The 16,063-nt window shown below is 37.2% G+C and overlaps 1 protein-coding gene across 1 annotated transcript in view; it reads right to left on the reverse strand.

The window, feature by feature from the left end:
* The window catches only part of Fap (fibroblast activation protein, alpha), a 69,358-nt gene that overhangs the window by 20,609 nt on the left and 32,686 nt on the right, over positions 1–16,063 (reverse strand). The window contains exons 13-17 of the mRNA XM_013027904.1: positions 12,431–12,535; positions 12,262–12,332; positions 9,326–9,379; positions 7,570–7,694; positions 3,468–3,515 (exon numbers count right to left, since the gene is read on the reverse strand). Coding sequence (XP_012883358.1) covers positions 3,468–3,515; positions 7,570–7,694; positions 9,326–9,379; positions 12,262–12,332; positions 12,431–12,535 — 403 coding nt within the window. The remainder of the gene's footprint in view (positions 1–3,467; positions 3,516–7,569; positions 7,695–9,325; positions 9,380–12,261; positions 12,333–12,430; positions 12,536–16,063) is intronic.

A 16,063-nucleotide genomic window follows, 5' to 3' on the forward strand; every position in this document is an offset into this window, starting at 1 on the left:
GTCAGCTTTTTGCTTTCCTTGTATAAATTCTAAGTGGAGCTGTCTAAATAAAGGAAATAATATGTGGAGCCATCACCTAGAATACTTGATTGATGGCTATTTTTAGTGAGATATTTATTTACCTTTTCAAACCTCAGTGGGATTTAATGTGTCGAGAGTGAGGGTGAGAAGTCACACTGCCCTTCCCTATGGGACTTTCTTTAAAAAGCCTACATACTCACTACCTTATGTATGGAACTGTAATCCTCTGTACTTTGCCTTGACAATAAAATTAATTTTAAAAACTAAAATATCATATAATAAAATTAAGAAATAAAATCACTTGGTCAAGAAGTTAAAAATATGAAATAAAAGCCTAGTACCTGTAAAGGGTGATATAACACAGACTAGAATCTTCACTGTTTCTCACTCATTGTTCACGAGTACCCAGCTCACTGAATTCCTTCTATATGACATACAGTATGTGCTATACATGTATTTGTAGACTCTATTAAAATGAAGCTAAGTTGTATGAGTGGAAAATCTTGTATTTGATGTTAGTTTAATGCTGTTTTGCTCATTAGCTACATTATGTAAAGATTCTGTGGGAAAGCGGACGAATGAGGTCATTCATTCAGTAAGTTAATTTTAATGAGAACCTTCTGTGCCCAAAGCAACTCAACCTCAACTGAACTCTCCATGTCAAATGCCAACTCTTCTGGGTTTCCACAGAATCTAGTTGAAGAACAACTCCAATTTCCAAATGCACTTCATCTTTGCAAGAAAGCAAAACCATTGTAATGTCTGTAGCAGTGCCTATAAACTTTCATACAAATATCCCAATACTTTTTCAATTCCACCATACATAATTGACCTCTTTGCATCTCCATCTTTCCCCAACATTCCAGGCATCTCATTCCTTGACTTAGGTCTACTAAATTTTTTCACCAGCTTAACTGTACCCAAATATGTATCATCTTTCAAGAACAAAAGAAAATCCCATTATTAGATCACAGCCATCATCATATCTCTCCCTTTCTCCTGTCACAGTAAGACTCACTGAAAACACTGTAATATTAAGTAAAAAATACTTTTTGCTTATTGTGTATGCATGCCTAACCTCACTTCAATCTGGCTTGTACCTTCACTCCTCCACCAAAAAAGATTAATCTACTTCTTGCTAAAGCCATTGTTTTATAGCAGGTCTTTCTTTACTTCCTACAGCATTGAATAGAGCTGTGCACTCCTTGTTCTTGAGGTCCCTACAGCTCTGCTTTTCACAACGCCAAATTGTTCCTTCTTGGTTTCCTTCACAGACTCATTGTGTGTGTGTGTGTGTGTGTGTGTGTGTGTGTTTGTGCATACATGCACATATATGCACATTTCTTTAATGTTGATGACTCACAGCATTTTGTTGTAAGCTCACTTTCCACTAACTCATTTATCCTCATTATTCCTACTACTGATTTTATTCTTTCAAGGCCTTAGACATCATCTGTCCCATAAACGAATGACTTCTTGATGATCATCTTCAGTACAAACTGATGCTTTGACATCTGACCTGAAGCTCATGCCACTGCAGGAAATCTCAACATGAAAAAAGAATCATTTTCTCCTCAAAGGCTTTCTCCCCACAGTGAGTCAATCTCTCTTTTAGTAAAAGCGTAGATATCAATTCACTTGAACCACTGAAACAGTAGCAATCTCTTTATCCTATTTAAGAATCTCAGGTTTGATATAGCTATCATTTCCTAAGTCAAATTAAAGAACAGATGAGGTTATCTGCTTATGTGTGTTCAAGTTTTCTCTATTTCCCCATCTTAGAAGTTTATCTTCTACTGACTGCCCATTATTTCCTGGCTGATCCATAATCTTGAGGAAGATTAACTCATTATCTATTATTTTATATAGCTAATACCTAGCACAGTATCTGGCTTAATTTGGTAAGCACCCAATAAATATTTGTTGAATGAAAATTACTGGTTCCAAATGCAATAGAAAGTAGATAGATAAACCATAAATAAAAGACACAGCATCTGCTATAAATAGAAGTTGGGCATTATGAAAAGTACAGATGGTCCAGCACAATCCAAGATCTAATGGATTGGAATACCTGGCCTGAGACTCTGTATTTGTGATAATTGTATCTGAAGAATTTCACCATTAGACAAGTTTCCAGAACTGTGCTCTAGAAGAATTTGAATTATGTTTCTTGATTTAGAAAATATAAAAATACATCTGATGTACATGAAGAGTGGCATAATACTTCAGAGCAGTACAGAGATTAGAAAAAGCCAGGAATAGAACAAGGACATTAAGGAAAATTCTATGTTATAGATACATTTCCTTATTTTGTTAGGGGAAATAAGGAAGCTGACTTGTTTATCATAGTCATTATAAAAATGGGAATTGTATTTATGGTGATGTCCATTAAAACAACTTTAGGTGGGCTTGAAGGCAGTACTGCTTTAAGACTCTTCTCAGTGAAGGCTGGGATGAGCCAAATAATATATTATAACCTGCTATTCTTTGAATTATTAGACACAAGATTGAAGCTATCTTAAAACTAAAACTAAATTCAAAGTCTCATTCGAAGAGCTGCACAGAGCTCCTGGGTTGACTTTTTTCCTCTTATTTTCACCTATTTTTGAGCCATTGAGCTGACACAAAAATTAATCCCATAGCAGAATCCCAACTTGTCACCAAAGCTGTCCAAAATTGCAGGCAAGAGTGCTGAAGGAAGTGGTATCTGCTTGTCCTACAGTACCCTTGTTCTCCAACAACTCAACTCTTTTAGTTCTGCTTAAGAATACATCAGAAGATGTTGGAGAACCATCGAAAGAAAGAGGAGAGCAATTATGCTCTGTTGAGAGCAAACATGGTCGTCTTTGAGCTGTGAACCATTTTAAACTTATATCACAAATTCAGGGTAGAGGAGGACAGCCTTCATAGCAGTTGAAAATGAACAGAGCTTCCAAATTTCCTGGCTCCCACATATGACAATAAAGTGATACAACTGTTAAAGAAAAGATAGCTGGCAAGATAGCCACTCCCTGTTCTGATCTGAACTGGAAAAGTTATACCTTGACCAAAATAAATAAACAAAAGCTTCTGTCCCAGAGTTTTTTAGAGGGGAAGGAGGGTGTGGGAGAAAAAATATACTGAATAATATGTGGTATCTTTTCAATTCTTATGTTCTATGCTTTTAATTAGGGAAAGTTGGGAAAGTTAGAATTAATCCCTATAATTTAATCATCTGTGTTAGATGAGATTTTGACTATAAATAATCCTTAAATTTTATCTGATCAGGGCTGACATCCAAATCTGTGTAAAATAATAATAACAACAACAACAACAATCTTGTGTGATAACAGGATGGTACCACGATTCTTGTATTCAGTGTGGGAGAACTGTCCTATCCTTTCTAGTGGAGCATTACAGAACATTTAAGGTGCTTTTAGACAATACAAGCAGACAAAAGAAAATACCTTGATCAGTGCGGCCATCGTGGAGGGTAGAAATGGGGAGGCCTGGACCTGAGCACACAATGAAAGCAAAAACATAGTTTGGGGTTAAAACAACAGTTTCAACAAGACTTGCTACTAATATTTGTGGTGTCAAATCCAAGTACATCTTTAATTCTGTAGTATTACTTTCCCATAGAGGAGTAACCACCATTAGTTAAATTACATTTAAACCACACAGGAGACCAGAGCCCAATCAAAGAACAGATGCAAGAGAAGCTTTTCCTTTACACTTTTCAATGAGGATGCTGAATAATTAAGTCTGTTTACACCAAGAAACGTCAGAAGCTGCTCTGGCAAATGGCCTTCTCAGAAGGCCATATTTTTGTGTTTTTATTATCAAATTACCTATCCGGATTGTCTTTTCATTCTGGCTTTTTGGTTTAATGTTCAACTTATTCTGGTGGGTAAAATATAGCATCTTTTGTGGGGCAGATGTATTGCATGCAGTAATTGATATGGAATAAATACCTTTTTGAAATATTTTGTATAGGATCATGTTCCCTAAGAAACAGACAGAAGGTTTGTGGACCAGGAGTTTATAGGAGGAGGAAGGGAGGGTACCAAGACTCATATTTGTTGGGTTAGAGGAGGAAGAATGGGCGGGAAAGAAGGTGAATTTCAGCACTGTCACATGTTCAAGTCAATCCCTCAGGGAGCTCTGAAGCTAGATGGGCTGCAGAGTTGTGCCAGTGGGCCCATTGAAAAGTTTTCATTCCCAGTGTGTGACACAGTCACTGGACATGTACAAAATCTAGAACAAGCTCCAGAGGGAGACACAGCTATAAGCTGCCAAGTGCCAGCATCCTCAGCTACTGGAATAATGAGTCAGTCCTAGAGATAGCAGTCTGGTTGGCACATCAATGTCCCCTGTGTATTTCACCATGGAATTCAGCTTCTCTGTGCACAGATTCACAAATAATTAACACAAATCACCACTTATTTGAACATACTAAAGAATAGGTTTGATCAGGCAATCAACAAGTTGAAAAGCAGTGCATATAGAGGTTTTGCTTGGTCTCACCATCACAATGTTTCCTTCTCTGTGGAGGGAGAGCCATTAGAATACAGCTATGGGCTCCAAGCAAATCAGAGGACAGATGATTTTTCTGATACACTCTGAGAAGAAATAGTTCCTTCTGGCTTGCGCCTGGCAGCTTCTTGCCGCAGAGAACATGCTTTGGATTTATTCCTCAGAGCCGGAAGCACATCAGTGCCAAGCCCCATGGGGGAGCCCTGTAGCTCCACAATTGTACCCAAATTTGTCTAACTGTAATTTCAGGGACAATGTAAGGGATTCAAACACCTTTCAGTCACATTTTTTAGCGGGCCTTACAAATGATAAAGCTAAGGCTTGGATTTCTTACCTAAATTCTGTATCTTGGGAAAGAAGAAAGGGGATGTTATTGGGCTTTTACAAAAATCAACAGTTCTTTGGAGTCTAAGAATGTTAGGGGATGGGAATGTAGAAATTTTCATTTGAGTCAGTATTTTTTCCACATTCGGAAAAGGGACAGCCCAACATATTCCATATTGGGCCATGGAATGAGATGTGGATCAAAATCTCCAGATTTCACTCTATCAGCATTTACCTTGTGGGATTTGTATGGATATGTGGTTGTTTTAATAAAAACTTGTATATCTGTTGTTGCTTCAACTTTGAGACAAACTAATGACTGGTGGCTCTTGACATAGACCCTGGAAGATGTGGTTCTCAACAATCCCCTTTAAACCTAGAATTCCTACTTTGAATTGTTTTTGTCTTAGCAGAACCATCAGCATGATTTTACCTGTCCAAATTCTGATATCAAGGACTTAGTATCTCGTTAGAGAGTTTGAAGTTACATAATAAGGCTTTACTCTTCATCCTAAAGGGAAAGATTTCAAGGTTTTTCCTATGATGGCGCAGTGACTCATTTTACTGGAGCTTCAAAAACACCAGACGATGTGATGCTTCCCACACAGTATATTTTTTGCTAAATGGGAAATTACCATACTGCCAAGGAAGAGTGAGTGGTGGAAAAGTCAGGCGATTCAAATTCTAGAAAGGACTCTTCCACCAACTTTTGATGAGAACTAAGTCTTGGATTCCTTACATCTTCAGAAGACTCTTAGTCTCATGTAGATTTTAGGACAACATGATAGAAAATGAATGTTTTCTCAAATGGTTCAAGTGTTATTCAAATGCAACGTGTATGTCACTACAGAGGCATGTATGTCAGCTTAGTGACACTGATATCTTTATTGGAGGATATATCAACAGAGATCACATTTCTTCCAAGGCTTTGCCAAAGTCTAGCACTGCCTTGATACCCTGTAATGCTTACATTTATCCTGGAGACAGTAGAAGTCTATAATATATTAGATATTCTACTTGGTGTTATGAATACAAACATTAGGAGAAAACAGCCCCTACCTTCTATAAGAGAAAAATCAACATATGACTTGGTTTGATAATTTCAATGATGCAATGTGCCCGGCGTGTCAGCTTTCAATACATGTTGCATAAATACAGAGCTTGGGTTGAAAATGTGGTGTGTAACTTGAGAGGGACATTTAATGTGTATCTTTAAATGCCATAATCACAATTAGCACATATGGCCATGCACAACAATCTCTTGACATTTCAAAGATGCCACTGACCAAACATTTTTATGGAAATGTTATTTCAAACTGACGTCTTGTGCCATCTTGAAGGAAGTATTTGGGTTACAATGCTTATTCATGTCCATAGAGTCAAGCAGCACAAATCTCAGGCCAGGTGGCTGATTGAGGGAGGTGGCATGTAAAGTTCGCCTTCATTCTGAGGCCTTTGCCATAAAGCAAGGATCTGTCAAAGATTTCATTTTTTCTCTAAAGCCCTCTACCTGATCAATGCAATTAACATCAGAAATATGAGAGATGACTTACATTTTGTCAGACCTCCTGCAATGCTCCACCCTAAACGGGCATAGGTTAGAAGGAAGAGGCAATGGTCAAGCCATTAGAGTTTTAGTTTTTGTTTGTTTGTTTGTTTGTTTTTTTGTCAGTCATGGGGCTTGAACTCAGAGGCCTGGGCTCTGTCCTTAAGCTCTTTAGCTCAAGGCTAGTGTTCTGCCACTTTGAGTCACAGTACCACTTCTAGTTTTCTGGTAGTAAATTGGAGATATGTTTTGTGTACTTTCGTGCCTGGACTGGCTTCAAACCTCAATCCTCAGATCTCAGCCTCCTGAGTAGATAGGATTACAGGTGTGAGCAACCAGTGTCCTGCTAGAAAATTTTTAAACTTACTTCTTAAATCCCCATGATAAGTACTAAGAACCTTAGATATTTCTTTGATCTGTAGTGTAGTCTTAGACTGTGTTTTCCTGACAAGTATTAAGGAAAGCATTTTGTACACTAAAAAACATTATTTGGGTAGCACTTATTCATAAACTGTACATATGCCTAAACAACTAGGAAATGCAATGTCATATATATTTAACTACCTAGGTGTGTGTGTGTGTGTGTGTGTGTGTGTGTGTTTAATGAATTAGTTAAGATACTTTCCAAATTGAGAAGGACACACTGAATGGAAAAGGCTCACTTTCTATCCCTATTTAAACTAGAGTTGGAGCAAAGATTGGCTTTAAGGGAGATGCTTCAGGTTTCTTTCCACTGGCTCTAGGGAAGTGACATTTCTCTAGCAAATGAGGCCAAAGTCCAACCATTTTAACAGGGAAAGTGATTCTGTTTATGATGTTACTTCACTCCACACAGCTGGTCTATTACGTCTGTATGCCATGCCATGGTGTTATGGAACGTGGTAGTTCAGAACATGGACTTAAAAGCAAATGACTCTGGCTTAAGTCAGAGATAATTATCAGCTTTACACACCTCTGGCAAGTCATTCTCTGTTTCCTAAAGGCAAAGAAGTAGGGATTATTCCTTCCTATTTCCTGTCATTATTTTCCCCTTAAGTGTGAGATAAGATCCTCACATATAACCAATGTTCCATCACTTATACCTCAGAACTGAACAGATGATAGAGACCAAATGATGACAATGGAAGGGGGAGGGTAATACTTACATTAGGTCCATCACCTACCATAGCAGATGAGTGCATAGTACTTGGCGTAGTCGCTGAAACTTGCTGTGTAATATTGGCACCTTTCTTTCCTTAGATGGCAAGTAACACACTTCTTACTCGGAGGAGAGCTTCCAATGCTAATTCTAGAGGGAAATGAAAATAAAACTAAGCTGAAATTTTGAGATTGTATTTATCAAAATGTACTACTCCATGTAAAGTGACTAATTTACATATTGACATCAAACCCACTCTATTTTTCTGTTGCCAATATCATTTAAAGTAAAGAGGAATCACTGTATTTTGATGTAGCTTGATTTTTTGATCTTTTTTTTTTTTTTTTTGCCTGAGGAGGCATAAGCTTTGAGAGAGAAGCCCTCTGCAGTTTTCCGAAAGTGGGAGAAAGATCTAATGCTTCCAACAGAAATGAAGTAGTTACTTTTCATAATCATTAATCTCTTACATTTGATAAATAGATTGGAATTCATAGCTCTTCATCTTCAGGTCTCTTTCTCTACTCTACAGCAAAACACGTAAAGAAAATCTGGCAATATCGCCAAGAAAGAAGTCCCTGTTCTTATTTCTATCTAGAAGAGGATTCAGCACTAAGCAAAATGGAAATAAGAAGTCACATTCTGTTTGCTTCCCATACCTCCCATTCTTTCCCTGTGGGTACATGGGACCTGAATCTTGGAATGCTGTTTCCTTACATACCTCTATAGGCCAACCTGCATCTTTTACCGTGGTTCCTAACTCACTGCACTAAGATCCTCTGCGTCTCTTCTGAATAGAGTGATTAGTGCTTGGCCTTTTGCCAAGACTCTTTAGAATCAGAATCTCAATCAGAATCCAATTCAAGGAGTCTGAATGGTGTTGTGTCAGGGTGGTACAAGGCAGGGTTAGCATCCTCCTGTGGCTCTCAGGGTTGCCTGTGGTAGCTCTGAGTTCATGCTAAGTGTCATGAATAAATGAAGAGCATGATTCCAGAGGGAGCAGGGAATATGGCAGAGGGAAAATTTCTTCTTTTCTTCATTATGGTTGATTTTCATATTTATATTTCAGTGTGGTCTTGGAAATTGTTAGAAAAGGAGTTGACAGTGAGGACTCAGAGGTCAGCATGTTCACATAGAGATTCCGACTGCAATATAGAGCACCTGATTCATGGACATTAAACAAAATTATAGATTGTAATCTAAAAGTCCTTGGCTCATAGTATACTCTCAGCTTGTGGTAACTGATAGTATCAGTAGTATCAGTATATCTTTCTAGTACCACATCCAGAAAGAAGCGTGGATGGCACCACCCTAGTCATCAAGATGCCAACTAGAGTGAATTTACACATTAGTAAAAGTAGAGCTGGCTTATGCCAAAGTAATTCATAGCAAAAGAAGTCACATGTTATAGGAGTGAAAACAATGCTTGGTATAAGTAAGTACTAAATTATACTAACATTTTGTTGGAGTGTTTAGTAGCATATAATTTATATTTAGCATTTAAATCAACATAAAATGTCCTGTTTTTTCCTTTGAAAACAAATATTTTGAATTAGCTAAAGACTGAAATGTTTTATGGTTTTTATACTGACATAATACTATACAACAGTCTCTGGGTGTTTTCCCTTAATTCATACATGATTTTTATTGTCTTTTTACCTTAAAAATCATTCCACATATACCATTGGTGATGAAGTATTTTTACTCAAATTATCTGTCTAGCTATCTATCTCTCATCTATCTTCAGTTTATCTATTAATACTAGAATGCATTGAAGTAATTACCTATAGATATTTCTTCTTCCAGGGTAACCTTCAAATTCATTGCTAGAATAAAACCTGAAAATACATTCAGAAATCATTCAGTATTGCTGGTTCAGATGATAGTATTATTAATAATATTAATATAGTAAATACTATGGGACATTATTCATGTGACAAAACTATGAACTAGCATTTATATACACATATCATTGCTCATAACTGCATCACAGATATTTGCTCTGACTTCCAAGTCATCAGTGAAGGGTCATATTCTTCTGAGTACTGTTAAAATTTTATTCACTAATTATGACCCACCCCACACAAACTATGATTTTAAGTAATATTATACCTTTCCTTCTCCATGACTAATAAATGAGAAACCAGTTTCCCTCTGCTATATTAGTTAATTATGTCTAAGATTGCAAACATATTCAAAATTTGTTTTATAAGTCCTGGTAGTAGATAAGTTTGCTGTAAGTCAGAGAAACTTTCAGTGTGGGACACCACATGCTGTGAGCCATGTTAATTCACCCAGATGAAAACAAACCACAGGAGGACATACTTGCTACTTTAGGAGCCAGGTGCAGTTCTGTCTTAAGTTAATAAAGCTATGAAGTGGGAAATGCAGTTTAGTGACATTATTTTTATTCAGCTGTGAGTTCTGAATGTCACAACGTAACTGTCATTCTCCCCCCCCCAACCCCTCAGAAAGAGCCAACAGTGTGAAAAGTTTGGAACAAACAAGGTTTGGTTTAATGCTCAGGAGGGTTTAGCAGTCCTGATTAGTTTATCTCCTCTGTGTCATAAAATGAAATAAAATAAAAAATAACAAAAAATCTCCTTATTCCCCCCAAAAAGAAAGGCAACAGAATACTGCTCCTTCACTTTATATTCTAAGCTTGGTGTGTCTGGCTTATTTATGTCTTCACTAATGTCACAAGACGCCCGTCATCACTTTCACTTGCCTTTCCCACATCATCTCAAACAACCTGTGAATAAACTGCTTGGTCTCTTTCCCAAATGGCTCCCTGAAGCTTCCCTGAGCTGTCAAGAGTTCCCCCATTGTTTTTCTAGGACTTGGATACCACCCACTTTCTTTTTCCTCCTTCCTCACAGCCAGTAATTACTGGTCCTAATCTACCACTATCTCTTTTAACCATTGACCTCATCCCCTCCTTCATTTAACAAATACGTACTGCAGCTCTCCTCTGTTACAGGCAGGCGAGTCCTAAGCACTAATGACACACATAGGAGTCATAGTTCTGTCCTCCAAGCCCATGTAACATTACCATTATCGTGGGGGAGGAACATACAAAGCAACAAAAAAATCATCTTATAAATATGTTAGAAACAATTGCAAGCAAGAAAAACCACTTGAGTCCTTATCTTGGGGTTCATTTCACCTAATATCAACTTATCTGACCTTTTCTGCTTGTCTCAGACATATACTAGGTATTGCAAATAAGGGAAACCATGGGACCTACGTTTCTTTGGGCCTAGCTTACTTCACTTAATATAAGTTTTTCCAAGTCTTTCCATTTCCTAACAAATAGGGCAATGTCATTCTTTCTGATGGAGGCATAGAATTCCATTGTGTATATATACCACATTTTCTTGATCCATTCGTCTACTGAGGGGCATCTGTTTTCACTGTATTTGATGTTGGTATAATTTGGGGATGGGAAGGGAAAAACCAAATTGTTTAAATAGGGATACAGGTGGACCCATTGCAACAATGAAATGTACAAGATGCTATGTCAAAAACTGAACTTTACAATGTTGGTGAGGGGGTGGGAAGTGTAGTTGTGGAGATGGGAGGGCAGGGACAGTAAGGGAAAAACAAAGAAGGAGGCAACAATGCTTGATAAGAAATGTACTCATTACATTGCTCATGTAATTGTAACTCCTCTGTATGTTATTTTCACAATAAAAAAGTTATTAATAAAAAAATTACCATTATCCTTTTCAGGTCTCTGCCACCTCAGGCCAATATTATAATGATGGCTAGATATATTGCTTTCCCTTTCTCTACCTTAGAAACCTATTATGCCAGCAACTTATCTCCCACCTGATCTTCTCTTGTCTTCCTCTGGTTCAACTCCTTTGATCAACACTGAAATAGCTCCATCAACTTGTAATAGGTTTCTGATGGTTATCTGTTCAGTGAGCTTGGCCTAATGATCCTGTTCTTTTGTTCTTCACAATTCAGCTAATGGCAGGAAGATTATGAGCATGAAGGAATGCCTTTAAATTTAGAATGCATTAGAAGTGACAGATAGACGGATTAGAGAAAATTTACCATAAAAGATTATTTCAAGATGATTTATTTACACAGTATGTAGTATGAATTGAGAAGGATAGAACTTAAAGAAATGACTCCCTTGTTGAAATTAACGACAAGAGCCTTAGAATTAATACTTTAACTTTGATTTCTCATCATCCAGTAACTAAAGTGGACACTAACCAAGTCAATCAAGTGCTCTGAGTTTTCTTTTCTATAAACTTGAAAATCAATTCTACTTTATGTTTTCTGGTATTCAGTGATACCTCAATAATGGAGAGCTGTTATAGGTATAATATTAAACCTAGATGATGATGAATTGCTCTAAAAGAGTCTCCATATCTATGGGCTATCAACCATGAAAATTTGAAGCTTACCAGTTGCTTCAAGTGCTGAGGATTTACATTTGCCTTTAGAACCAGTTGCTATTTTAAAATTTCTGTACTATTTTGTAAAATATTTATTAAGAATCTATTAAAGATTTGTTCCTAAAGGAAATCATGTGTTAATTAGTAGAGAATGGGCAATGGAATCATGGTTGGCTGAAGAACAGAGTAACAAGAATGCTTGGTTACTTAGCTAACAGCTAACAGAGATGCTACAGTATCTTTTGCATGTCCGTCGGCTGGTGCCAATTAAAACCTGAATGGTGCCTTGTGGATCGTGCAATACTTACAGTGAATCCTGTGTTACTCTGAATATATTTATGGCCTCCCACTTGCCACTTGTAATTTGAATAGCATTTTCCTAAAAAAAGACAAACATTATGTTGTGTGAAGCTGAGCGTTATTTGAGCAACCTCAAGTGAATGATCTCTGAGGAGATAAATCTTGGAAGGAACGTACCACAGAGTCTTTGATATAGTGAATATGTTTGTAGCCATCCTTGTCGCTAAATATTTTGTAGTATGAAATGGCATCATAGCTGAAAACTGGTGTTGAAACAAAGAACTGAAAGAAATGCACACAGGTTATGTTCAAAAGGCAAATCAAAGAAAAATCTCAGCTTCTTTTTAAAGCTATGGATGGTCGTATCTACACAATCCACAGTGCCTTGCTGCTCTGTCTCCCATCACTCACATCTGAAATTCCAATTTTTCACATGACAACACTTGCACAATCCAACTACTGCCTGGTTGCTAATGCAGACCCTTAGATTTACCAACTTTAAATCTGATTTAATTTCCAGATATTTGAGGTTGTGTGGTTTGAAACATAATTTCAGGAATCACAAAAGTATATTGGTGATGAGAATATCTGACCAAAGCATGGCTCTCATTAAAGCAGATAGCCCTTTCAATTTTTGATTCATCTAATGCCAAGCACCTGGTATCAATGCTTCAATAAAGCAATGAAGACGTTTTAAAGATAAAGGTATCAGAGCTTGCCAGACATAGTTTTTAATGATAGGCTGGGGCTTTGTACTTGAGGCAAAAATGTTACCCATGATGATGAAGGTTTATTATTGGAGCTCAAGAAGCAGAATGACTTCATTTCTCTAGTCTGTCATCTGCCAGGGAACCCTGATTGGCTACCTGCTGGGACCCACATAATTACACTGGAGAGCTAGTGATTCTAGTGAGTCTTAGAATTGAACAAGACACACTTCGACATCCTGAATGTGATTGACAGCTGCAATTCTGTACCCCATAACAAAATCCAACCTATAGTATTGTGTTTCTCTCATTTTAAAGTTAATGGTTTTCCTTTCACATTTGCCAACTTTGTTTTTTCATGCCATCTTTTCACGAAATGATGGCACATTTGTAAAAAAAAATCATATGAGGGAAGAACTACTAAATGTTCTAAGTCAGACAGAGCAGAAAATTCCATAATAGTTTAAAAACCAGGTCTTTCTAGTTGATTCTCCTCTACGTGACATTAAATGGTCAGCAACAACAACACAATGCAAAAATGTAATAGTATCTTTTAGTATAAACATCTATTCTACTAAGATCTACTCTAAGATGTAATTCTGATCAAAATAAAGGAGAAATTATTGTAGGCATATTGAGTAGTGGCTCTACATGTATGTGAAGCCCTTTGATAAAGTTGATCATCATTTCTCCTATGCTGGCTTTGAACATGTGCCATTAAAATGCAGAGGGCTGAATAATACTTTACCCCTTGTCCAGTTCATGGAATATGGTCTTCTTTTTGGAACTAGAGTCTTTACAGATATAATCAGGATAAGAGTAGATGGTATGATTATAATAGATAAGGCTCAACTTGAAATCTGATGAGTGTAGTCTACCTAGAAAGGATAAGCTACAGCCAGGCCCAGTGACTTAAGGATGCACTGTTAGCCACTCAGGAGGGTAGAGATTGGGATGATCAGATCCAAGTAGCCTGGGCAAGATATTCAAGAAACTCCATTTCAACCAATAGCTGGGTATGGTGCTACATACTTGCCATCTTACTAAGGAAGCTAAGATCAGGAGGGTCACTGTCCTAGGCCAGCCAAAGCAAAAGAAAGAAAGAAAGAAAGAAAAGAAAGAAAGAAAGAAAGAAAGAAAGAGAAAGAAAGAAAGAAAGAGAGAGAAAGAAAGAAAGAAAGAGAAGAAAAGACTGCAAGATGCCAGCTCAACAGATCAAAACTGAGCAATGTGACTTGCACCTGTTGTCCTAGCTATACCATGAATACAAAAATAGAAGCATTGCTATTTAGCCGTTTTTTGCTAACCTTGACCAAAAGTGAGATCCATATCAAAAATAACCAGAGGAAAAGGATTTGAGGCTTGACTCAAGTGATCTGCCTAAAGAATGTGGTGCCTGATTGATTCTGCAGTTATGTCAATACTGTAAACAAAACAAAGACAAACAAAAACGCAAGACAGTGAATACAAGCAGCCACTGAAAGACACCCAGGAGGAGAGTATATGAAAACAGAGGCAGGTATTAGAGAACTATAATCAGGACTAAGGAACACTAAAGATTCCTAGGAGCCATCAGAAGCTGGAAGAGGTGAGCAAAGGTTCTTCCTTGGAGCCTTCAGAGGCAGTGTGGCCCTGCCAACACCTTGATTTCAGACATCTATACTCCGGAAATGTCTGCTATTTTGTAAATGTATTACAAGAGCCCAGAAAACCAATACAGTGTGTTTAAGTCTTAACACGTGAGTTGTTCAATTCAAATAAAGCAAGAAGCCATTGCTTGAGGCTCTCTTCTGGTGGGAGCTCTGTGCAATGATAGCACAGCCTAAACACAAAGCCTAGTTTAGGGATATAGCATAGCTGAGTCTCAGCCAGTCAGACAACTGGACTCTTCACACAGTGTCCAAGTAGGCCGAATCCTAACTGCAGCTCAAATGACTTTTCTACTTTGCTTCTGAGTTCAGCTGGGTGCTTGCTTCCTGAGTGGAGTTCTTTGAATTGTTGCTGGTTCTGAGGGTGGTATGGCTTATTCATTTGTCTTTGTTCAAATAATCTCTGCTAAATTTAATTTATTGAAAGTTTTTCTTTTAGGGGACCTTTAACAAATTAGAAAGTCCCATAATGAAAACGGCTCTCTGCTTATGTGTTTCTTTCAAAAGTTTCATTATTTTGTAAACCAACTCTGGCAGGATGTAGTAAGGTTAAGCAAGTAAAACTAAGGACCAAGAAGTCTAGGAATAAAAAATGGACTTGCAATTTTATGGGTGACATTTGTTCCACAATATTATTGTTCCATTTAGAATGATGATAATGTTCTTACAAATACTCTCTATCTTCTGTGTGAAAGACAAGCTCTTCTACATGGCCTTAGTCACTAAAATGCAAGTTTAATCACAAACTACTTAGGTTAACAGAGAAAAATGCAACATTCATGGGACTTTAAAAAGGTTTTGTTCTGGGTGAAAACTTTAAATTTCATTTTTATTGAAGATAAAATATTAACAGGACAGAGTATTATGTTCTAAGATATCAGAAACAGGCAAACAGGAAGAATCTTTCTGCTAAGCCAGTGTTATCTTCTCTCCTTTCATTGCCCACATCAAAGACAGCTGCTTCAGATAGCCAGGTAACTTGGGTGAGGTAAAGAGAGTGTGAAATATTTCCGCTCAGTTTGGCCAGAGCTAGGCCCATAATGCATGCTTAGTTAAGTGCTTCAGAGCAAGTCACACCTGGACCTAGATAAGCACACAGAACAAAGCTGATCTCTGCTTTAACAAGGTCCTTTGGCTGGTGCCTTCATCATACTTAGATTTTCTGATAATTTACTCATTTATGTGAGTGCAAAGACATTTAAAATATTTTACTTGGAAAGTAAGATGATTTTCCACCAAGTCATATCTTGTTAACATCGTTAAAGGACAGAAAACTGATGTCAAAATGGATTTCATTATTTGGTTTAAAAAAGCACAAGCTCTCAAACATCAAATAAGTTTTTTATTATTATTGTTGTGGTTGTTATTTTAACCAAAGGCTTTTGATAAAACCTAAGGAAAATGAGGTGTTTCACCTAATTAATTTAACAATAGAATAAGCATTATGTTTTCAG

Source organism: Dipodomys ordii, unplaced genomic scaffold (assembly GCF_000151885.1).
Source record: "Dipodomys ordii isolate 6190 unplaced genomic scaffold, Dord_2.0 Scaffold5, whole genome shotgun sequence".
Lineage (NCBI taxonomy): Eukaryota > Metazoa > Chordata > Mammalia > Rodentia > Heteromyidae > Dipodomys > Dipodomys ordii.